The 25,383-nt window shown below is 40.3% G+C and overlaps 2 protein-coding genes across 6 annotated transcripts; one reads left to right on the top strand and one right to left on the bottom strand.

Moving 5' to 3' along the window:
• Nucleotides 1-240: 240 nt before the first annotated feature.
• sec62 (SEC62 homolog, preprotein translocation factor) lies at nucleotides 241-7,880 on the top strand. 3 transcript variants are annotated; one of them, XM_089007715.1, is made up of 9 exons: nucleotides 252-319; nucleotides 2,104-2,148; nucleotides 2,234-2,342; nucleotides 2,459-2,564; nucleotides 2,645-2,834; nucleotides 4,083-4,169; nucleotides 4,255-4,315; nucleotides 5,195-5,314; nucleotides 6,872-7,880. In XM_089007715.1, the coding sequence occupies exons 1-9, from the start codon at nucleotides 278-280 to the stop codon at nucleotides 7,354-7,356; spliced, it is 1,245 nt and encodes a 414-aa protein (XP_088863841.1). In that variant the 5' UTR covers nucleotides 252-277; the 3' UTR covers nucleotides 7,357-7,880. The 3 variants fall into 3 exon arrangements, with proteins under 3 accessions (XP_088863843.1, XP_088863841.1, XP_088863842.1); XM_089007716.1 differs by lacking the exon at nucleotides 252-319 and adding an exon at nucleotides 1,904-1,921; XM_089007717.1 differs by lacking the exon at nucleotides 2,104-2,148 and having other exon boundaries at nucleotides 241-319.
• A 913-nt stretch (nucleotides 7,881-8,793) lies between these two features.
• nadkb (NAD kinase b) lies at nucleotides 8,794-25,354 on the bottom strand. 3 transcript variants are annotated; one of them, XM_089007712.1, is made up of 12 exons: nucleotides 25,166-25,354; nucleotides 22,235-22,551; nucleotides 22,068-22,151; nucleotides 19,802-19,931; nucleotides 18,385-18,493; nucleotides 17,925-18,010; nucleotides 17,749-17,851; nucleotides 16,394-16,554; nucleotides 13,160-13,259; nucleotides 12,920-13,077; nucleotides 12,374-12,456; nucleotides 8,794-11,626 (listed from the first exon to the last, which is right to left on the bottom strand). In XM_089007712.1, exons 2-12 carry the CDS (start codon nucleotides 22,543-22,545, stop codon nucleotides 11,467-11,469), a joined length of 1,485 nt encoding a protein of 494 aa, XP_088863838.1. In that variant the 5' UTR covers nucleotides 22,546-22,551; nucleotides 25,166-25,354; the 3' UTR covers nucleotides 8,794-11,466. The 3 variants fall into 3 exon arrangements, with proteins under 3 accessions (XP_088863838.1, XP_088863839.1, XP_088863840.1); XM_089007713.1 differs by having other exon boundaries at nucleotides 22,235-22,546; XM_089007714.1 differs by lacking the exons at nucleotides 22,068-22,151; nucleotides 22,235-22,551; nucleotides 25,166-25,354 and adding an exon at nucleotides 20,071-20,297.
• Nucleotides 25,355-25,383: the final 29 nt, after the last annotated feature.

The raw sequence follows: 25,383 nt of genomic DNA, 5'->3' as shown, positions 1-25,383 counted from the left end.
CATTGGTGCTAAAAGGTTAGCTAGAACAAATGCTATAACATATACATATTGATTTCAAAAAGCAGATTTAAAACATTAATAATTTTAACACGGTATTATATATCATTTATATTTATTTAATTTCACGTTATGTGTCATAATTTAAACTGTAATGTTTAAAATGTGTGATCTTTTTAGCACACATTCATGAAAGCGTTGTTCCGTCCATCTCCAACTTCGCGTTTGTAGTCTCGCGATACTTGACGCGGCCCCTCGCTCGGGAGATTCTGAGCTGTGGATGATCATGGCGGAGCGCAGGCGACACAAGAAAAGGATCCAGGTATGCTGCTTTTTTTCTTTGCCCTCCTTTATGTTTGTTGAACCTCATCTGGTGGCGCGATGAAGTGTGCTTTCCTCCCGTTGACTCGCCAGCCCGCTCCAATTCCGTTTGTTGCCGGCTTAGCGAAGCTCGGTGATGCTAACGTGGCTAAGCTAGTTTAGTTAAAACTCCATTAGAGTCCTGCGTCTCGACTGAAATGTTACTTGAAACGCGGTCCCCTTGCTTAAATTCATATTTATCCACCCATCATCATGTATTTAATCCGTTTTAGAATAATTTACCGGGTGGCGTGCCTCAACTGCCCCGAATTGGGATGTTTCGTGGCTGAATCCGCCTCAGCACGACTGTAATGCGCGACGTGTTTACATAATTCGAGGAGGTACCATGTGGCACCTTCGTTGTCGTGTAGTGAAACCGTTGCTTGCATACAAAATGGATACATACGGATACAATGATGTAATGTAGGGAAACAGATGCCCATTTCAGATCAGAGCATTGTCATCAAATGTTGAGTATAGTTTTTGCTTTTTTGAATGTTGCTGAACCGATGACCATTTTGTGTTTGGGAGCCTTTTACTGAGCGAGTTGCTTGTTTTGTAGCCGCAAAGGGACATAAATCTTCTTGTGACGGTCCCAAGCACGGATAGATACAGAGGGTTGTCAGAAAGGGCATCCGATGTAAAAGCTTGGCCAAAACAAACATGCGGATCAAACCTCTAAAGGGAGGACACTGATTTGCTGTGGCGACCCCTTGAGGGGGAAAAACCGAAAGGAAAAGAAGAAGCCATAGATCGATATTTTGGGCATTTAGCTACAGCAGCGTTAACTAAAAACAGAGACATGTAAGTTTCTTATTTTGGGTCAAAACATTCAGTGAATTTTCATAGTGGATGAAAAATAGCAGAAAATATTTAGCTATTAATTTGATCATCATTGTCAATTCATTCTTGGAACTCTGAACGACAATGGTTGGTTAAGAGGGAACGAGAGCTCTATAGCATTGGGTGCATTGTAATTTATTACAATATAATTGAAAGACGCACATCAAGGAGATCAAGGAATTGAAAGACATTAAAGCGGCGGTGCGCACCGGTGACGCCACAGGCCTTCTTCGTGCCTGGCCTCTCCGTGTGGCCGAACGACCCGGAGCGGCAGACTTGTGCATTTCCCAGAATGTCTCACCTCCTACCGGCTCTTCTGAGTGCGTCCAGCTCGTTTTTTTCCTGCGTCGCCTTCCCCGACTTCAGATCCAGGTGCGGAGACCTGTGGCGTCACCGGTGCGCACCGCCGCTTTAATGTCTTTCAATTCCTTGATCTCCTTGATGTGCGTCTCACCCTGACGCATATCACACGCTTGAAAATGGTATGAAAGCAGCTGTCGTGGGACAGAGAGACTCAGACTCATCTCGGACTCAGACCCGGACAGACACACCGCTCGCAGAGACCTGCTCAGCATCGCACGGAGTTTCACAGCACGACTTGCTCGACTCTACGCCGCGATCAAGCTCTGCGCGTCACCTGCCTGGGAGATCTGACAACGAATCTACTTACAAATAAAGAGAACCATCAAACTCTTTAAATTTGATCATCTGAACGACAATGGTTGGTTAAGAGGGAACGAGAGCTCTATAGCATTGGGTGCATTGTAGTTTATTACAATATAATTGAAAATAATAGCATTAAATGAAACTACTTTCCGAAAATATTTCAGTCATTAAATGTGCTTGAGCTAGTGGGTGCACACGAGCCGCACACACACATTTTACCATCTCAATTTTTGCCAGGGAAAACTGTTGCCTATTCCAACCATCTTGGTGTACCGGTGGGATGTAAGGAGCGCAAACGTAACCCCTCAAACCACACGACACTCACTATTGACACTGCCGATCAAAAGTGAATGTTGTTGTGTGTCAGGAGGTGAGCACGCCCACCAACGAGGAGAAGGCGGTGGCCAAGTACATGCGCTTCAACTGTCCTACAAGATCCACCAATATGATGGGCCAGCGAGTGGACTACTTCACCGGTAATTCATCCTCAAAGTCGCAGTGACGGCAAAGTTATTGAGTTATTTGCTAGAAAATTGGCAAAGTTAAGAAAAATGAGACCTGTTTTGTGTGGATTTTGTTTTCCTTCTGCCAGCTTCCAAGGCTGTGGACTGTTTACTTGATTCAAAGTGGGCCAAGGCCAAGAAGGGCGAGGAAGCGGTCTTCACCACCAGAGACTCTGTGGTAGACTACTGCAATAGGTACCCACACCTCGCCACATACAGAGTGTAAATTTAAAACACGATTGAGTAACATTGTGTCCTTTTGCTTGGCTGCTCAGACTCCTCAAGAAGCAGTTCTTCCAACGGGCGCTTAAAGTGATGAAAAAGAAGTCTGAGAAAGATGTCAAGAAGGACAAGAAGTCCAAGGGTGACAGTAGCAAGGAAGAAGATAAAAAGGGGAAGAAGGACAAAGATAAGAAGAAGGAGGCAGCGGCGACGGATACCGGTGAAGCCAAGAAGGACAAGAGTGTACGTTTGATGGATTAAATCTGATCTGCACTAGACCTGATAAGAGTTTATCAACTTTTTAGAATCAATAGATTATTTAATCAATGAACCGAATGATAAAATTGTTTTGTGTGAATTGGATTGGATTAGCCTTTATTAGTCTCACAGTGGAGAAATGTACATTTCACAGTAGTCAAGTTATGAAAGGAAAGAAAGTAGAAAAAATATACATGAGCTGCTGAATGATAATTACAAAAAAAATACAAATCATATGATTGTTTCTTGGAACGTTTACGTCTAAAGTTTTGAAAGGCGCTTATAAATGAAATGTATTATTATTATAAAGTTAGCATATTTCATGGTTTGAACACAAACGGTGCAGTGACACACGTAGACAGACATAACAGTACCACGGATATTCGTATCCTTGATAATAACATCATCATGTACAAGGGGTGATTTGTTCCGTACTGTTAAGATGAGAGGTACATAAATGAGTCTTGGTGAATCGTACGACCAGCTTTCTGTTCTATGCTGGACACACCAGAAAGAGCATCACAACTTTACCATGACTCTGTTTTTACTGTACGATTAATAAGTGATGATTAACTCATTCACTGCCAGACGTGCAAATATTTGTCCACTCCAGTGCCAGGGTTTTTGTCATTGTCACTTGACTTCAAGGACCCACAGAATATTGAGTTTTAGGACCACATAAATAATAATACATTTCATTTATCAGCGCCTTTCAAAACTCTCATAACATTCAATGCAGCGTTAGGAACCTTACTCTCCTCTTTCATCAGAAAAAAAAAAAGAGTTAATTCCTAAATTATATGGGTCTGGAGTTATCTGAGCTTGTAATGAGGGTGGCTGTCCAAATTACAATGCAATTCATACATATTGGTTTATATAGGGCTTTAATAACAGCTTAAGATGGAACAAATAGCTAACATGGAAAAAGGGAAAGGCTTGCCACCTTGTGGAAAAGGAAAAAAAAAAAACATTGCCAGGGCCAGCGCTTTATCAGCACCCAAGCATGAAAAACCAAAACCCGAATAAATTCAGGAATCGCCCTCTACGTCATATTTTCAAACCCCAAATACATTTGTGAAGGGCAGTGAATGAGTTAATTTCTATTTTAATAGGAACGGGTGATTTTTGAGATGCAACCATGGTCACATCATAAATTAAAGTTGTATCTCAAGGCACTTGCTTATTTGTCCTAGTTGTCATTGACGGTGAGCGATGTCCGTTTTATGGTTGCAGGACGAAAGTCCCAAAAAGAAGAAGGAGGTGAAGAAGAAATTCAAATTGGAGCTGCACGAGGACCAGCTTTTCCTCGATGGAAACGAGGTGAAAAGACATGTCACCTGGGTGACCCTTCGTTTCATAACATTACAAAAAACGTATACAAATAATCATCATCTCCACCCTTTAGGTCTACGTGTGGATTTACGACCCCTTCCAGTTCAAAACGTTCGCCATGGGACTGGTCGTGGGTCAGTTTGCACCTCGTGCTCATCCCAACCCATTCATTCATTCACTGCCAGACGTGCATAAAATGTGTCCACTCCAGTGCCAGGGTTTTTGTCATTGTCACTTGAATTCCAGGACCCACAGAATATAGAGTTTTAGGACTACATAAACATTCAATGCAGCGACTCTTCTTTCATCAGAAAAAAAAAAGTTAATTCCTAAACTACATGGGTCTGGAGTTATCTGAGCTTGAAATGGGGGCGCCAGGGTTTTGCCATTGTCGCTTGAATTCCAGGACCCACAGAATATTGAGTTTCAGGACTAGATAAACGTTCAATGTAGCGTAAGAAACCTTGGACTCTCTTCTTTCATCAGAGAAAAAATAATTCCTAAACTACATGCGTCTGGAGTTATCTGAGCTTGAAATGGGGGCGCCAGGGTTTTGCCATTGTCACTTGAATTCCAGGACCCACAGAATATTGGGTTTTAGGACTGCATAAACATTAAATGTAGCATAAGGAAGCCTTAGACTCTCTTCTTTCATCAGAAAAAAAGAGTTAATTCCTAAACTATATGGGTCTGGAGTTATCTGAGCTTGAAATGGGGGCAACTGCACACAATCCAATACATACATATTGGTTTATATAGCGCTTGAACAACAGCTAGAGCTGTAACAAAGAGCTAACATGGAAAGAAGGGAAATCCTGCCCCCTTGTGGAAAAGAAAAACATTGTCAGAGGCCATGGCCAGCGCTTTATCAGCATCCAAGCATGACAAAACAAAACCCAAATAAATTTGGCTCCACATATTTTCAATTCCTGAATAAATTTGTGAATTGCAGTGAATGAGTTAAATGTCTCCCTCCACGCACCTTTTTTTAACACGTCGCTCATCATCCTCAGTGATTGCCGTGGTCGCCGCCACGCTCTTCCCACTGTGGCCTGCCGAGATGCGCGTTGGTGTTTACTTCTTGAGCGTGGCAGCCGGCTGCTTTGTGGCCAGCATTCTGCTCCTCGCCATCGGTAAGAACGCTCGCCTTGCTCTCTTTTAACCAACCGCCGCGGCCTAGAAAAAAAACAAGGTAAAGGAGTTGGAATGGTTTTTAATTGGTTCAAATATTGCTTCTTTGGAAAGAAATGCAGACTTGACTCTGCTTCCCCCCAGTGTATTAAAACAGTTATTGCAGGGGTGTTGAAAATGCAATACAGTAATCCCTCGTTTTTCAGGGTTAATGGGGACCAGGAACACATAATATACATACATAAAAATCCACAAAGTAGTTATATAATAATAAGCCATGTGATAAGACTCGGGGGGGCGTTGAGAAGATGCACAGCCAATTCACACGACTGTAAAATATGAGATTTTGTGCTGTCATTGGGTGATGTCAGCGCTGGTAAACAATCAAGCTACAAAACCTCAGAGTCATTTGCCATTTTTTTTTATTCTCAACGTTTTTTTTCCCTGAAAAAAAAATCTGATTCACTGAAACTGCATACGTGAACCGCAAAGTAGCGAGGGCATCACTGTACAGTACATTTAAAGGACAACCGACACCATTTTTTGTTTCCTAACTGACATCAGAAAAAATGTTTTATAGCATCTGAAATACCCAAAAACACGCAGGCTGATATTTTTAGTCAGACGCAAAAAAAATGAGTTAGTGTCCCAAAACTACTTCAAAATAATCTCGGAGATGCCGAGTTTCAGAAGGTCCCGCCCCTTTGTTCGTGACGTCACTCCAAGACGTCTTCCCTTGCCCTAGAATCCAAACAATGGCTTCAGATATGGAGAAGATGCTTTCTTGTTACTCATCCAGTTATGAATATGGTTCAAATAGTTGTGAAGAGGAAAGCATAAATCGATTAAAGGAGTCCTCCCGTATCAATTCGAGCCGTCAGGACTCCAATGTAGCGTCCCAGAAAATGCACAAGATGGCGCCCAAGCTCTGTTGGTTTGTCTGCTGGGAATTTGTGTCAGCGAGTATCAAATAGTAGTCTTGGTGTAACACAACACACAATGATTCCCCATCGCGTTATTTATGTGTTTTCCTTCTAATTTCGTCATCAACACGAAGTTTTCAGACCAAACAAAGTAAAGTACTGTACTGTAAAATCCATTGTATGTCGCTTGCACGGTCAGTGACGATACCTACCGTGATGTCACGCTAGGTATCGTCACCAACTCAAAAACAAGACTTCCTGAATATTCAGCGCGAGTCTTAAAACATAAAAATATAGCTATATGCGGTGGAATCTTTGTGAAATACGCTCAGTCAAAGTCATTTGAAGTGATTTTACAAATTATGGACACAACTTGTCCGGAGACGTCGGTTGTCCTTTAAAGGACTGCGTGTTTTGGGTATTTTAGATGCTAGAAAACATTTTTCTGATGTCAAGTTAGGAACCAAAAACATGGTGTCGGTTGTCCTTTAAATATATCATTCTTGAAACCTTTGGAAGATATTATTTGGTTTATGATTTAGCATTTGAGATTGTCTAATTTTGAAATGTTGCATCCACTCACCCTTTGAGCCGCTTTTCTGTTGCGGTGACCGACGTTGTCCTCTGCTCTCCAAGCTCGCTGCATTCTCTTCCTGCTCATCTGGCTGGTGACGGGCGGGCGTCACCACTTCTGGTTCCTCCCCAACCTGACGGCCGACGTGGGCTTCATCGACTCCTTCCGCCCCCTTTACACGCACGAGTACAAAGGCCCGCGAGGCGCCGGCAAGAAAGCCAAAGAGGAGAAGGACGCCGGCGGCGCCCGCAAGTCGGACAGCGACGACAACAAATCGGATAGCGAGAAGAAGGACGAGGAAGAGGAAGAGGACGACAAGGAGTGTAAAAGCGGCGAGGAGGAGGAAGAAGAGGAGGAAGGGCGTCGCTCGGACACGGACAGCGAGCGCAAGGAGGAGGAAGGATCGCAACACAGCAACGGCAACGACTTTGAGATGATCACCAGGGAGGAACTGGACCAGCACACGGAAGAAGATGAAAATGAAGACGAGGGACGCAAAGAGAAGGCGCAGCGCAAAGACACTCAAATTCACGCGGCTCAATCATAAACTCCAAAAGAGGAATCCCGCCGTCGCGCACTACTGACTCTTTGCCCCCGCCCTCACCCCCTCCGCACAACTCGTCCCACATCTTTTCCACCTTTCCTGCATCGTTTCTCCTTTGGTTTGCAAAACTCTGAGGATGTTCCAAATGGGGTGGGAAACTTTTCATGTGAATTAACAGTAATAAACCAAGAATGTATCAAATATACTTTTGGCTCTTAATAGAAAACTAGAATTAGGGGCTAATTCAAGTCGTTTCATGCCCTCGCGTGGGGGCAAAGGAGAGCAACACTTATCTTGACGCTTGAATGCTTTAGGGAAGCGGCAAATTGCCTTCAATCCTCATGGAATTGTTTCCACTTTGGAAAAGAAAAAAATGATACGATGTTACCATCACTGAAAAAAGAAAAAACTAGCAAGATCCAAAAGAGAATCCTTTTTTTTGGGTGTCATCACAGCCCACACCTGATGCAACAAAGAGGGACCAAACTTTTTTTCCCCATATTAATGTGTGTAAAGTAATCTAAAAAGGCTTGCAGACATTCTTTTTTTGTGGGCGTGGTCAACTAGTTTCAAAGCGAAAATCCACTTTCAAAATGAAAGGTGCCAAACAGCGCAAGGAAGTGTGATGATGACGACAACAGTGCATCATCCAACAAAAGGAGCACAGCGCGTGTCATGTTGAGGAGGATTCACATTTTGAAACGTATCATTTCTCCACACAAGAAAAGCAAATGACACCATGAAAAAAAACAACATTTTTTTACATTTTAACAAGGTGCCGTTTAGTTTCAGTGATCACGTGTAAAGTAAATTATACCTCATGATGTCATCCCGTATTTATTTTCTCTTCTCATAAGCAACGTGTTGAGATGCCTTCATGTTCCGAAAACGAAAAAACAACAGAGATTGTCATTAGTTTGTTCTGTTAAAATTCTGACAAAGTTGTCGTGGTCTTATTTTGTTATGCGTGTGGCCCCTCCTACCGCCTTGTATTTGGATCTATGAGCTCTAAATATGCATACCATGTTTGCAATCGACATAAAAGCCTCTTTTGCAGCTATTATCACGAGGTGTTAAATATATTTGAATATTCCCCTTCCCCGCCATCATGTTTTAGTTTTTATAGTCAAAATAACCAATACATCTCCATCTGCTACTTTTTCTGCCCCTTTAATTCATTCCATTCACTCCCCCTCCCCCCGTTTTCTGTCTCGTATCTTCATCATTTTTTGTTCCCTCCACTTGCTCTTGTACAATATAGTATATGATATTAAAATGACTCTCCCATCGCAAAACGGTGGCAATGTCAATGTTTTCTCTCAGTCGATAGATGTTCACATTCGCTTTTCATGCAATATTGGAGTATAATTTAATAATAAAACAAATATGAATAATGGATGTCTGGAAATATATTATTGCAATAAAAAAACAACAGAAAGAACCAGGATGTGTTTCAGCTTTATTTTTGTTAAGTCGCCATTTTGGGCTCCCACCTACACGACACTTTTCAGATGGGTGATTCCTCAAACACTGCGGCGCTATGAAATGTAGTGATTCACCCTGACTAGACGGATAAGTCATATTTACTTTAAAGGACAAGCGACACCGTTTTGTTGTTTCCTAAGTGACATCAGAAAAACGTTTTATAGCATCTAAAACACGCAGGCTGTTATTTTTAGTCAAATGCAAAACACCAATAAAAATGAGTTATAATGTCCCAAAACTACTTCAAAATGACCTCAGAGATGCTGAGTTTCAGAAGGTCCCGCCCCCCCTTGTTCGTGGTGTCACGTCAAGACGTCTTGCCTTGCTCGAGAATCAAAACAATGGCGACAGATTCGGAGAAGATGCTTTCTTGTTACTCATCCAGTTATGAATATGATTCAAATAGTTCTGAAGAGGAAAGCATAAATGTTTGCAATTGATTAAAAAAGTCCTTCCATCTCAATTCGAGGCGTCAGGACTCCAATGTAGCGTCCCAGAAAATGCACAAGATGGCGCCCAAGCTCTGTTGGAAATGGGCTGATTTGTCTGCTGGGAATTTGTGTCAAATAGTATCAAATAGTAGTCTTGGTGCAACACACAACGATTCACCATTGCGTTATTTATGTGTTTTTCTTCTAATTTCGCCATCAACACGAAGTTTTCAGACCAAACAAAGTACCCAAAATGCATTATGTGTCGCTTTCTCGGTGAGGGGCGTTCCTGACGTGACGTCACGGTAGGTATCGACACCAACTCAAAAACAAGACTTCCTGAATATTCAGCGTGAATCTTAAATGCAAAATATAGCTATATGCGATGGAATCTTTGTAAAATACGCTCAGTAGAAGTCATTTGAAGTGATTTCACAAATTATGGACACAACTTGTCCTGAGGCGTTGGTTGTCCTTTAAATAAAACGTTTTGCTATTCTATTGGAAGGTAAAACAATTGGAAGAGGGAAGTTTTTCCACGGGATTATGAAGGTACAAATTATATGTATCCGGTGTGAATCGCACATGTTCGCAATTCTACCATAACCAATGTGCATGTTTTTTGGGGGGCCGGATTCTCAAAATTATTTCGATTTATTATTTTTTGGGGGGAGGGAGGAGTGATGGGGATTGAAGGATTACTTTAGCGCCATCTGGTGGAATCTGATTTAGGTTTCATTCATGATCGGATTTTTCGTCTCAACTGGCTTCAAGCAAATCCTCGTACTGCCTCCATAATCACTTTACCAGAGGCAAAACAATCTCTATTGAGCCATTAACACTTTTGATTGGTCATCAATTTGTATAAATAGCACACGCACACACAACATGGACTGACCAAAAGAATTGTGAAAATTATGAACCGTCATTATGTATGTCAATTTTACCCGTTTCTATTTTTGTTGACTAAAGGCACTGGATATCCTTTTCTTTTCCTTTCTTCAAAACAGTTCTAAAATATCCCATCGGGTAAGAATATGTTGTCTCTCTTATCAAGGATGTTTACCACATCTCAGAAACAGTTGCTGCTCATGTCACCTATTATTTGACTGTTTTGTGCCGATTCTTAAATACGGGTAAAAATGACCTCATTGAATACATGTTGCACAAAAAAAAAAAAAAAAAAAAAAAAATAATAATAATAATAATAATAATAAAATTTCATTTCTAAGCGCCTTTCAAAACTCTGAAGGTCACTAGACAGTCGCAGCATAAGTTTTTCTGTGGGTGAGCAATGGCAGCCACACACGCCAGCGTTCACTTAAACCGGAAGTAATTCAAATAGAATAGTAAGACAGCTTTAACACTTTTGATTGGTCAGCATTTTGTCTTAATCGCACACACACAATGAGGAATGACCAAAAGAAGTGTGAAAATTATTAAATGGACCAAATAATGACACAGGAGCCTTTGACCTAACGCCAATGATCAGTTTTTGAAAGGTCCTATTTTCTTGGCGGCCTTTGAACACACCGCGCAGAACGTCGTTGTTTCCAAAGCATTTACGACTTTGCAGTTCGTTCCAATTTGCCAATATTGTCTGACATGTATGGATGTCAATCTCAGAGTGTGAATTTCAAGACTTAATAGGGGTAAAACGCTCGTCTGCATAGCAGTTTATCTCACGCGCGCTACCACGTCCCTTCTTGCTAGCATGTCGTTTAGCCTACTATGCTCACAAATACGAGCGAGGAAGCTCTGAGTTTTATATGCATTGGCCCAATTAATTACAGCATTCCTTTTTGGAGGGGGATTAATTATTTGAGCGGCCAATTTCCAACAAATTGTAGCGATTCACCTTAAATATAAACTATTTCACCTATATGTTGTTGCGTGTCGATTGCGCTCTTGTAAAATGTGCACCTTAGCTCGTCAAAGAAAAAAAAGGTTCTACGGGGTGATGTGTGACGTTTTGAAAATATATAAATATGGTGTTGAATAACTATGAAGTAAAATATAATTTGTACAAATATATACACTTGAATGTTTCTCTTAATTTGACACTGTGTGGAATGCTTAAAAAAGGGGAGGGGGCACTGTTAGAAGTACCTTCACAGGTGTGGGATGTGGTTTAGGAGCTGAGATGAGTGGGCGCGGGTGTGCAGGAGGAAAAAAGGGGTGCGGGCACCAACCGGGTTCAGTTCTCAGTGTCCGAAGTATCCGACGCCTCGGTGAGGCGCGTCTGCCGCTTGCGCACGTTCCAGTGGAGGCACTGCGCCAGGCTCTCGAACCAGTCGTAGACCAAGTCGTGGCAGCAGATGGACGGCACGGGATAGCATGATGTGGTGATCTTGATGCTGAGAAGGTGCAGGCAAAAAAAAATGATGTGTGGAAACATTGCTATGACAGGGTTTGATTGAGCATTTTAACCCACCCCTCCAAATAAAAAGCTATTTCCTTCCTGCCTCCCACAAAAAACGAATAATCTAAGTTTTTAACTCATTCACTGCCATTTCTGAATTTATTCAAGAATTGAAAATATGAAGTGGAGCGCAATTCCCAAATTTGTTCAGGTTTTCGTTTTTCTTCTGTGGGGGTGCTGGTCAGACCTTTGGCAATGTTTTTCCCTTTCACGGTGGGGCAGCATTTCCCTTTTTGCACAGCCGCCCCCATTTCAAGCTCAGATAACTCCAGACCCATATAACTTAGGAATTAGACTCTTTTATAAAAAAAAAAAGTTTCTTACGCTGAATTGAATGTTTAATGTGTAAAACTCAATACAGACGCTCCCCAATTTACGAATGAGATACCTTCCGAACAGTTGTTCGTAAAATGATTTTTTTTGTTAAGTTGCTTCAGTGCTATATTTTGTATGCAATGTATATTTAAGGAATATATAAGTATGTTAAAGATTTATATCAGTATGTTCAAGGCTTGTAGAAGTAACCAGGATTGGTTTGTACTGAAAAATAAACATTTAATAAAATATATGCTCCATAAAGATATGATACACGTACAACTGGAGAGACTACAAAAAAGTTCGCATGTACCGTTATTCGTAACTCGAATGTTCGTAAGTAGGGGAGCGTCTGTAGCGCGCTTACCAGTCGCCATGTTGAATCTCTTGCCTCTTCCTGCCATCAAACGACACCCAGGCCGTATTCCTGGCGTCGGGGGATAAAGTGATCTTGGGGGGAAAAAAAATATATAATATAAATAATAATAATACTGTATTTTCCGATTTATAAGGCACACTGAAGAATAAGGGGCACCCCCGATGAATGGTGTATTTCAAACTTTTTCCATACATAAGGCGCACCGGACTATAAGGCGCACCTTCAATGAATGAAAAAAGTTTTCCAAATATAATAATAATAATACATTTAATTTATAAGCGCCTTTCAAAACTCTAAAGGTCACTTTACAGTCACAGGATATTTTATATAAATATATTATATTGAAAGTAGTTGCGGGACCTGTAGTGGCTAAACAATACTTCACATATAAAGAGCACCTGCGTATAAGGCACAGGGTCATCTTTTGAAGAAAAAGGCATAGGGCCATTTTTTTTAAGACAATGAAGGCTTTTGGGTGCGCCTTATACACCGGAAAATATGGTAATCGAGACAGAGAGAGAAAATATCCCATACCATGAGTTCCACTCCGGCAGGTACCACAATGGGCCTAAAGGAGAGCGAATGCGGGCAGATCGGCGTCACCATGATGGCTGGCACATTGGGATGGATCATGGACGCCCCCGCTGCCGCTGCGTATGCCGTGCTGCCTGTCGGCGTGGAGACGATCACGCCTGGCGGGAGGTGACGGTTTACACTTGTTGGATAGGATGAAAGAAGTAAAAAAAATAAAAAATGGCGGCCGCGGATCCTCACCGTCGCCTTGCACGGAGGTGATGAGACGTCCGTCCAAGTAGAGGTCCACGTTGGACAGGTAGGATGAAGGCCCGCGGTCCACCACCACCTCATTCAGAACCTGCGCACAGAGTGATTGGTCAACAGAGACTTGGGCTTTACAGCTGTCCTTCTCAAATATGGGTGGGCCCTTTTTTTGCTCTCTGAACTATAACAAAATGTAATTGCACATTCACTACAGTAGGTGGCAGCAGCACTCTGGTTGTCAGTATGTGAGTATAAACAATGTCAATAGTGTAAGTAAGCAGATTGACATGTTGTTTTGTTTTCTTTAGCATTTTTTAAATGTTTTTTGTTTTTTCACATTTTCTTTATTATTTCTTTTTTCTATTCTTTATTGTTTTTTTCTTTCTCCGTATGAACACATAATACAACGTGGTGTACAATTTTCACTGTAAACTTTTTACATTTTAATTTCTTGAAATATTAAAAAAAATATAAAAAAAAATATTGATTTTAACTCATTCATTGCGAGATGTGCAAAAATGTGGTTTTGTCATTGTCACTCAAATTCCAGGACCCACAGAATATTGAGTTTTAGGACGACATCAACATTCAATGCAGCGTTAGAAACCTTAGACTCTCTTCTTTCATCAGGAAATAAATAGTTAATTCCTAAATTGTATGGGTCTGGAGTTGCTTGAAATGAAGGCGGCTGGCCGTAATACAATTTTATATATACTGTACATATTGGTTTATATAGCGCTTTAACAACAACTGAAGTTGGAACAAAGCGCTAACATGGACAAAAGGCAAATGCTGCCCCCTCGTGGGAATATTTTTTCCAGAGCTCTGACTAGCGGTTTATCGCCACTCCCTGCGAGAAAAACTAAAACCTGAACAAATTAAGGAATTGCAGTGAATGAGGTAACATTTTTATCCTGTAAAAAATGTATTCTCATCTCAAAACCCACCTATTTAAAATTGCATTTTCTGTGTAGCTCTCTCTTTTGTTTCTATTTATAATTGTATTTTATTGATTGCATTCTATTTGTGATTGTAAAGTAAAGTGTAACTGTAAAGTGTCCTTGAGAGCTTTGAATGGCGCTTAAAATGTAATGTATTATTAATTATTATTATTATTATTATTATTATTATTGCTCTGAATCCCAAAATCAGTTTAACTGGGCTATAGCTAACAAGTAGCATAAAAATAAGGAAGGATAGACACTTGGATCAAAGTAGAAATAGAAGCAGTTTCAGTCATTCTTCAACGTGAAAATTATTTCTACGTGTGATTCCTAGACCGGCGCATGATCCAAACAACAAATGATCACGAGGCTGCTTGGTTGTGGTGCATGCAAATGAGCGTCCCACGCGTCAGACGCTCACGATGTCTGACAGAAGCGCTGACGTCAGTCGCCGAGCGCAACCCCGAGAGGGGGTTAGATGGAGGCGCTGACGGAAGAATCGTCAATCAGCCTCTTCAGTCTATCAATGAGATCAGACACACGTGGGGGAAGAGGAGGAGGCGGTGGTGGAAAGGGGGGAAATGAGCCATGGCGGCTCTGTGTGTGTGTGTGTGTAATAGCAGACTCTATCCAAGACCCATTTGGCATCTGCTCTGCTGTTGACGCCACGATCTCCGCGGCAACCGGGCTCAACACAAGTGGCTTTATTATGACTGTCGCCACGGCAACACAGTCTGCAAATATGTGAAACAGGCGCAGAGGAAAAACCAAAGTCGGAGGGGATGAAAAGGAAATGAGATGACGGGATCTTTTTCTTTTGTTGTTTTTACAGAATTGGCAAACATTGGCAATGACGTTTGCATAGCGTCAGGACAGCGAATTGATATTTAATGCCGCCGCCTAATTGTCTTGACATCATATTCTGCATGTGAGTGACTTCTCAACGTCACCTTGCAACGGTGATGTGGTGTTTTTGTTGCAACAACCCCACCCTTTTTTTCTGCTTTTCCCCATAGGATGGCATTCTTTGTTAAGTATAGTGAGCAAGTCAGACTTATACAGTCGTGCTTTCAGATCCATTCAGTCCGCAACAATGCTTTTTATTGCAAATATATGCTTGTCTGTGACTGTAAAGTGTCCTTGAGAGCTTTGGAAGGCGCTTGAAATAAAATGTATTATTATTATTATATCATCTCTTCCCACTGAAATGAATGGAAATGCTATTAATCTGTTCCACCCTTCACCCAAAATACAATTGTTGCAATGTATGTATGTATGTGTTAGAATGATGAAAAATAGTACTACATTACGTTGTAGCGTACCGTACTGCATGTCAGAACATACAGCGCAGGTGTCAAAGTCAAGGCCCAGGGGCCAAATCTGGCCCGCCACATCATTTTATACGGCCCGCGAAAGCAAATCAAACTTGTGAAATTCCATGATGATGCTAAAGTCCAAACCAAAATTTAAAATTGTCCCATCAAAACCACAATAACGTCATTATGTTTTACTGCAAATTTGAAAATGAGTTATTCATTAATTTGTTGTGCATTCTGTACTTAATATATGAAGGAGATGAAACATTCTAATGGTTTCCCCAAATTCATAAGGGCCTTCGAGAGCAAACCCTAACTACATTGTAGTTAGGGTTTCCTCTCGAAGGCCCACGGCAAAGTATCAGTTTGAAACCCATGACATACAGTAATTACATAATTACCGTATTTTCCGGCGTATAAGGCGCACTGGACTATATATAAGGTGCACCTTAAATGAATGAAAAAGGTTTTCCAAATACAAGGCACACCATATTATAAGGTGACGGCTGGGGTTTCACACTACTTTTTCTACAGGGGGAAGTCGGCAGTAGTTGCGAGACCTGTTGTTGCTCAATATGACTTCACATATAATATACACCTGCATATAAGGCATTTTTGAAGAAAATTAAGGATTTTGAGTGCGCCTTATACACCGGAAAATACAGTCAATTGAATCAAAAACAATTCAGACAGAAAGACAATCGATTATAGTGTTCATTGGGGTGCCTCAAGTCCAATCAGTTTAACAGTATGCCATGAACATCGGTTTTTCGTTACAGAGGATAAAGAATATCCGATTTTGCATACTGTTATATTGCTGTTACTAAAATCCACACTAGCTTATCAAAGCAAAAAACATAAAACTGGCCGAATGACAGGTCACATGTTGAAAAACTCATAAATTGGGTCATTTGTCTGTCAAGGCACCGCTATTTCTTTTTCCATGATGGAAGACGAAAAGATCTCACCTGAAGCTGCAAGGTGACCTTGCCTCCGTCACTACTGGTGTCGCGGGGAGGAACAAGTCCGTTGAGTTCCGATTCCTGATCCTGTTCCTGTTGCTGAGGCAGGAACATCTCCTTCACCACTTTTACCTTCAGGCGACTTCGTAAAGTGATGGCCGCGTTCCCTGAACACATGGTCAGATGCTTCGTAAATGACGCAACTGTGCAAATGTGTGTTACTCCGACAATGCTAATCAATTTCTGGCATGTTCTGGCACTTTACTGCCATCTGGTGTTAAAAAGTTGAATTCATAGACATGCTTCTTATTTTGTTGGTGAGACTTCAATGCAGGATATCCTGGACAAAAGCGTGACTCACTAACGCATTCTTGCATGTCAATCCCACAAATTTTTTTCGGGAATTGAAAATATGACATAGAGCGCAATTCCTAAATGTATTCAGGTTTTGTTTTTTCATGCTTGGGTGCCGATAAAGCGCTGGCCATGGTCTCCGGGCAATCTTTTTTTTTCTTTTCCACAAGGGGACAGCATTTCCCTTTTTTTCCATGTTAGCGCTTTGTTCTAGCTTCAGTTGTGGTTAAAGCGCTACATAAACCAATATGTATGTATTGCATTGTATTTTGCACAGCCGCCCTCATTTCAAACTCATATAACTCCAGACCCATATAATTTAGGAATTAACTCTCTTTTCGGATGAAAGAAGAGAGTCTAAGGGTTGTTACGCTGCATTGAATGTTTATGTAGTCCTAAAAGTCAATATTCTGAGGGTCCTGCAATGTGAGTGACAATGACAAAAACCCTGGCATTGGAGTGGACACACTAGCACATGTCTGGCAGTGAATGAGTTAATACTGTTTGTGTAAATATGCACATACAGTAAAGTCTCGTTATATCGATATCGGATATATCGATAGTCCCGGTTATATCGATACTGTTTCGATGCACGCACGGGGAAAATTACATGCAAACAGGGTCGGATATATCGATAGTCCCGGTTATATCGATATTTTTTCGGACTCCCTTGAGTATCGATATAACGAGACTTTACTGTATTTGTTTTCCCCCAAGCCCATGTGTGACGTCACATCAGAGAAAAAAAAAGTTGGCTTGTATGCTAGCTAATTACGATTCATGACCCTCATGTGATGTTCGTCTTAAATAATGTAACGACTGAATATGGTTTCTTATGACAATTGCGTCAATGTTTTTACGTTCCTGTTCTTTATTATTTAGCTTTGTGTTGGCTATTGTGTTTGGTACAGCTGCAGCTGTTGTGAAAGCGCTATTTAAATCAATATGTATTAAATTGTATTCCGAATGCGGTGTACCTAATGAAGTGTCCGCTGAGTGTCACCTACCTTCAAAGACTTTGTCCACTTCAGTCTTGTACGACTCAAATTTAAACGGCGTCAAGAATCCCAGAGAGCCCAGGTGGAAGGCCATCACCGGGGGAACGCTGCCCTGGATGAGAAGACATTTTGAGGCGATTTTGAGGAGAATGCGAACACGACGCCAAAGAGACATGCGGATGTACCTGGAAGAGAGAAGAAGCGTAGAGCAGCGTGCCGTCTCCTCCCAAGCAGATGATCAGATCGATGCAGTCGGAGATGTCGTCGTAGCCTGCAGGGGGTCAAAACCAGACTGTTAGACGGAGAGAAAAAGTCTACAGACCCCAAGTTGGAATGTAAGATTAATCAAAGTCGTCTGAGAATTTTATGTTGAGCAACAACTTGAAAATCAGCTGATAAAGCTAACATACTGCATATGCGAAGCGACTATATATGAAGTCAACAGAATTTCCGTATGTGTACAGCTACACCGGAGCTAAATGGTTTCCAAAATGTGCTTACAATGTCACATTCATGTCAGGTAAAAAGTGGGCAATAAAGGACAAATTCCCCCCCCCCCCCCCGGAGTTTTTCTTCCTCAATGCATATTGAATGTTGAGCGGCATTTTTACTACCCATCTTTCGAGTCAATTGAGGGTCACTCACCCTCTCTAAATGTGCACAGCTGGTTTCGGATGGAGCCAAAGTTCTCATCTTTGGAAAGCGTGCCGTCGTCGGCCACCCGCCGCTCCACATACACCATCATTTGCTTCTCCTATTTCACGGGCGCAAACACACACATTTATTTAGCAGGACTGGACTGGCAAAAAAACAACAACAAATAAATCAATAAATGAAGACACAAACAACTAAACAAATGAATAGATAAGGATATCAATAAATGAAAAAAAATACATAAATATATAAAAACACAAATAAAAATATTCACAATAAATAAATATACACACAAATAAATAAACAAAATAAATAAATGAAGACAATCTAAAATAAAATGTCAATAAATAAATTATATATATAATATATATATATACACACACACACACACAATAAATGACTCAATAAAAATACACACACATAAAATAAACAGATAATAAATAAATAACCAAATAAATGAAGACAAAGAACAAATAAATAAGGACGTCAACTAATGAATAAATTAAATATATATACATATTAATACACACAATAAATAAACAAATAGACACATGAAAAAATAACCAAATAAACAGATCATAAATAACCAAATAAATGAAGACAAACAAATACATAAATAAGGACATCAATAAATGAATAAATTAAATAAATAAATATATAAAAATACAAACAATAAAAATAAATTGATAAACAATAATACACACAATCAACAAACAAAGAATAAGAAATACAAACATAAATAATCACATAGATAATAAATAAATATTCAAGTAAATGGAAAGACAAACAAGTAAACAAATAAATAAATAAGCACATCGACAAAAGAATAAATTAAATAAATAAATATATAAAAATGCATGAATAAAAATACAAACAATCAATAAAAATAAGTAGGTCAATGCCTAAATAAATACATACACAAAGGATTAAATAAACAGATAGATAAATAACCAAATAAATGAAGACACAAAGAACTCAACAAACGAATACATAAGGACACCAGTAAACTAATAGATTAAATAAATAAATGTATAAAGATACACAAAAACACACATAATAAATATAAATAAATACAGAAGTATATACACAAATAAACAGATATCTAAACATAACTAAATAAACCAAAAACAATAAATAAATAAATAAATAAATAAATAAATAAATAAATAAATAAATAAATAAATGTGGCCATGTAGCTGAAGTCATTGTTGGTCATGCCATCCAATTTACTGTTGTAAAAGTCTTAGTTTAACACTGTGCAAAGTACAAATACATACAAAGAGTTTATTTGTCGGCAGCAGTCACGCAACATGCTCAAACACACCTTCACACAAACACGCTTGCACGCACAGACGCACGTTGTTTCATCCAAACAGACACAACAGGTGCGTCGCTGTCACACACGTACCTCCACGAGAAAGCGACACAGCTCTTTGAAGGGCTCCGCCAGGCTCTCGTCTCGGATTTTCCTGATGACCAAGACGTTGACGGGAGGTTTGTTCCAAGTGAGGCGCTGGCTTGCTGGGTCCTGGATGTGCCTGACAAATACACGTGAGACCTTTTAGTGCCGTCCTGACAGGATTCCTTCGCCGGGAAAAGTTCAACATCCTTGGGTACGTTTGACCAAAGATGAGAAACTACAAGCACAAATTTCCCTTTTGCGTTTTTTTTCCCGACCTTTTTTTTCGCTCCTCCTTACTGAGGTGGCTGACCGGCATTGTTGTGATCAACCCGCAAACACACTCCGAGGGAAACACACACTGACATGAGGTGAGTAGCATGTGTGGTTGCCTGATCTATGACCATTCACATTCTCAGTTAAAAGAACCAATCACTGTTTTCCTTTCCTTTTTTAAAAAAAAATCTTATCTCACAGGGTTACACAAGTCTTTTGGTGTCAATGTCCACACACACACACACGCACACGCACGCACGCACGCACGTACGCACGCACGCACGACTACACACATGCACACACACACTAACAGAAATAAGAAAATAAGAAATAAAAGCTGAAATATTGGACGTTTGTCTCATATATGTCTTTTGTTCTACAACTCAAATGTCACCAGTATACAACAAGAAGCGGTAGGCGGAGGGGGGGGGGGGGGGGGCAACCTTCCCGTTCAATATGTATCAATATGCCTTTCTTGATACTTGCGCTATGTACATTTTTTTATTAAACGGTTTTGCACATTGACAGTATACAGTTGACATTTTTATTTTACTATGCTTAGAATATCTTGTATTCCCTTTCAAATTGCAGCCGTGGATTGCAAATTTCCCCATTGTGGGACGAATAAAGGGTTTCTGATTCTGATAAATTGATCGATAGTGTGTCCAAAATGCAATTCTGTGTTATGTTAAAAATGACCAAACATATTTTTGGAGTACAGAATGAAGTTTGTCTCTGTTCATTTTATGGCCACAAATCATTCTGAGGAAAGCATTTTTCAAAATAAAGGTTAATTCTATCAACAGAACTAAATAGGAAATCCAAAACATAAATGTACTGTATTTTCTGGAATATAAGGTGCACCTTCAACGAATCACATACAGTGATACCTCGGTTTACGAACTTTACCTTGGCATATGAACTTTTTTCGTACACAGAGCTGCCTCAATGAATGATGTGTCGTTCGCGAACGAGCCCGTTCTTCTAACAACAAAATGGCAGCCGACTGTTTTTGTCCTCTATTCCACGCCCCCAGTCTTCGATTAAAGCCACGTGATTGGTCAAGAACGCAGCAGTGAGGGGAGGTGGTTTAAACATTAAAGAGACGACAGTGACAGTTTCAACATTGAGAGTCCAAAGGCAGAGTGTAGACTGCAAGGTTAAAATATGTCATCAATCCGGCTCCACAAACAACCCGCACAAGCCATCTGTTATCAATAGCTATCAACCCAGCTAAACAGAACACAATTGATGGGGAACAAGAAAAAAATATCACAGAGAAAGCACCTACAAGGATCATTCCTCGAGATAGTGAAAGAAGAAGGCTATGTTCCTCATCAAGTGTTTAATGCTGAGGAAACCGGCCACTCCATTCCATCAAGCCATCGACCATCACTAAGGTAAATAAAACGATTGTATTATATAGTACAGTTTATTTCTTTAATTAGAATACCATAGCACATTTATTCTACATAAAATAAGGTATATTTTGTGTAGTTTTAAGGCTTAGAAAATTACAAAGTAGAAAATTATGTTTTATGGGGACCTGGGAACGGATTATTCTCATTTTAATTGTTTCCTATGGGAAATTAATTTTTGGGATACACACTTTTTACCTTGCACACACTGTCTGGGAACCAGTTATCACTGTATTGAAAAACCCTTTCCATGCATAAGGTGCACCGCATTATAAGGGGCACCTTCAATGAATGACATTTTAAAATGTTTTTCCCTACATAAGGTGCATACATAAGAATCGTTTCTTTTAGGTGCGCCTTATAGAAAATACGGTAATTACATTGTTTTAAAGCACACAAGGGTATATTTTCACCAGTATGTGTAATAAGAGACAAAAGAAAATAATCATGATTCCTTGATGCGGGTTTTGCATGACTCAAATGGTGTTCAGAGGGGGAAATGATGACAGTTACAAGCATTTTTTTAGTCATTTGCAACCGATTCAAATCAAGTATTTTCATTTTTTTCCGCGGTCGCTTACATGACTGAAGTGGGGTTAGGAAGAATGCAGGCTTTGGGTCCAAAGTGAGTGGCTGGATAGGGTCCATGAAGGAAGTGAGCTCTCCTGCAGAGGGAGAAGGAAGAAGTCAGGTCAACCCACCCATGCCAGTGGCATGAGCGACCAGCTGGCATTTGGCCCGAGCAAACCTCTTAGGTGAACTTTCCGCTGCGTCGCTCATTGAGCCGCACGCCTCCGAGTGCTCGCGTTGGCCCGGCAACCTCCGGCGCGCCGTCTCACGGAGCAGCTGTTCCTGACCCTCCCCCCGTCGCCGTCGTCGCCGTTCTTCCTGCTGCGGCGGTTTGGCTTCTCGCCGTCTCTTGGGTTCGCGGTGCTCAGTGGACAAGCGGGAGGCCCACGAGGGGGACCGCACTGGCTCGGACGATTGGCTCGGGCAGGATGTCGGTTGCGTTGTCACGCTGTCGGGCTGCGACGAGGTACCAGCTTTGGAGTTCTCCATGCTGCGCTGTGGCAAAAGCAAAAACGTCAAAGCAGTTGAACCCAAGAAAATTAAACGCAATATAAATAACTTGGGAGGGGTTTCCTTTAGTGTGAGTCGAGGGGAAAAAATCTTACAAAATAAATAATTAACAACAACAATTACAGTAAAGTCTCGTTATATCGATATCGGTTATATCGATAGTACTGCTTATTATGATACTATTTCTATGAACGCAAGGAGAAAATTTACATGCCGCAGGATCGGATATATCGATAGTCCGGTTTTTCGATATTTTTTCCGACTGCCGAGAATATCGATATAACGAGACTTTACTGTATTTTTATAATACATTGACATCATTTCAGAATAAAATCAAGGTTATTGGCAGAGGACTGATAATCAAATATGATAACTCCATAATGTCCTTAAGTTTGAAAGGTGCTTAGAAATAAAATGTATTATTATCATCATCATCATCATCATTACTATTATCATTATTATTATTATGATTATTATTATTAATACCGATAGGAGATGCCAGCGTGTCGTCATTTGTTATGATCACGTGATCGGCCGCTAACTTCCGGTAGGCAGAAAGCTTACCAACACAACAGTTGTTAGCGAGTGCTATCATTGTTTTGTAAGCTTACGCGTTTCATTTTCGGTTTAAATTAATGAAATTAAATGTATTATTATTATAAAGTCTTTGTATTTTAGTACAATTGTGATATAGTGTGTGGTTGTATAAAACTTCAGCCATGTTAACTGCTGATAATTCAAAGAAAAGGTATCAGCGAGTACAGCGTCGGGACGATGACAGGCAGACTACAGCAAGGATCCAGCAAGAAACGAACGACGCTGCCTCAATTCTCCTGGGACTATCTAACTGTACCAGTAACATTGATCAAGAAGAAGGGGGTTCATATAGAGAGAGCCATCGGGCGTGTTAAAAATGTTACGATTCTAAGTATAACTATGAGAATAATCTTGTGCCTCAGTTTGACAATATTATGACAATACGCTGTGCTCTTTCAAATTTGCATCCCAAGTTGGTTTAATGACTTACCACAACTGACATAGTATCTTCCCTTTCAAATGTTCTAATGATTAAATATGATTCAAAATGTATAACAGACACTACAACTTTGTCGTCCAAAAAACAATACGGCGACTATTCAACGTTGTAATAAAACACTGGATACACATGTCCGCTTTCTACGTGTTCATAAGCTTTGAGGGCCTCATATGCCTTCAAATTATCGTGAGTGAAGTGTCCGGGAGTATCGACGAGGTCAAAATAAATATCGGCGAAAGTAATGTCCGGCCACAATGATGGATCGTCAACCCATCCATACTTCAAATTGAAAGGATCCGGCAAGTTACAAGTACCGCCAGGACATCCCAGCTTCTCAAAGTATCGCTCTCGGACTTCTAACGGTAGCTTTTGCATAGAATCGGAGCATTGTTCAGATTTCATGCTACAGTAATTCGCTTTGTCCATACTCGCGCTTGTTGCTTTTGCCTACCAGCGAGAAAAATCACGTGATTCGTGATGTCACCTCCATAAACAACTGTCATCTCCTATAATGATTACTATCAGGATTATCATTATTATTATTGATTTCAGAATAAAATCTGAGTATCGGGTGGATTTTTTTTTCAACCTAAAAAATATTTTTACATAAAAATACAAACCCTACAAGTAATAATACAAATCGGTTGGATTTAATCATGCATTATATTTTGTAACTACAGTAAAGTCTCGTTATATCGATATTCAAGGGAGTCCGAAAAAATATCGATATAACCGGGACTATCGATATATCCGACCCTGTTTGCATGTAATTTTCTCCGTGCGTGCATAGAAATAGTATCGATATAACCGGGACTATCGATATATCCGATATCGATATAACGAGACTTTACTGTATTTGAAAAAAATCCACTTGTTGCTGGCTAAATAAACAGTATTGTATTATTGTTATTTTTATTATGATTGCAGCGAGAGTGGCTGCCTTTCCAGCAGCTTCTGTATTTCGTTTTTCTACTTTCTTTGCTTTCCTCTTCCTTTTATCACTTTCTTCTTTTCCTTTCGGCTTTTCCCTTCAAGGGGTCGCCACAGCAAATGTAAATGTGTCCACTGCGAGACAAATAAAGGCAAATCCAATACATTATTATTATTATTATTAGTGTACATCCAATCCAATTATCATGAAGATAAATAAGGTAGTATCAGACCTTCTCCAAAAAGTTTCACGCATCTCGGTTTACAAAATGGGTTGACCATAATCTACGACTACTAATGATGATGATCAAAACGTCATCATCATGCGCTAGCCATCGTGGTTAGAAACTATATATTTAAAAATAGCTGATATTTTGAAATGCAGGTGTTGCCTTATTGACGTCACTTATATACAATATAAATATTTTTTATATATACATGGAGGCTTATAAAACAAATTTACACAGTAAAGCGCAAAGTCATGAAATTAAACAATTGTCTGACCCAAAATGTCAGTCATACACGTCAATAATTTTACTTCAGCTATGCGAAAACTTCGATGATTTACATATTAATTGCCTCGACTGGTCTCTTGACCGCTAAATAGCCGGCTAGCCGTTGTTCAGTACGTACCGTATTTACGGCAATGAAAAGCAAGACAAGTTCATAATGGCTGACAAGAAGGACGTCGTCGAGAAACGGAGCAGCGTCGTAAATCTGACAGTCAATGAGTGTTCTTCATTAACTGTCACTGAGACACACCGGCGTCAAAACAACCCCCCAATTGACATTAGCAATCCGCGTGACAGGAACTGGAGTCACGTGACGTCACGCTCGTGATTCTGAGCTCG

The sequence above is a fragment of the Hippocampus bargibanti genome, linkage group LG11 (assembly GCF_051943395.1).
Source record: "Hippocampus bargibanti isolate YZ-2025 linkage group LG11, ASM5194339v1, whole genome shotgun sequence".
NCBI classification, from domain to species: Eukaryota; Metazoa; Chordata; class Actinopteri; order Syngnathiformes; family Syngnathidae; genus Hippocampus; species Hippocampus bargibanti.
The sequence above is the reverse complement of the archived record's forward strand: the minus strand, read 5'-3'. Positions and strand labels throughout refer to the sequence as shown.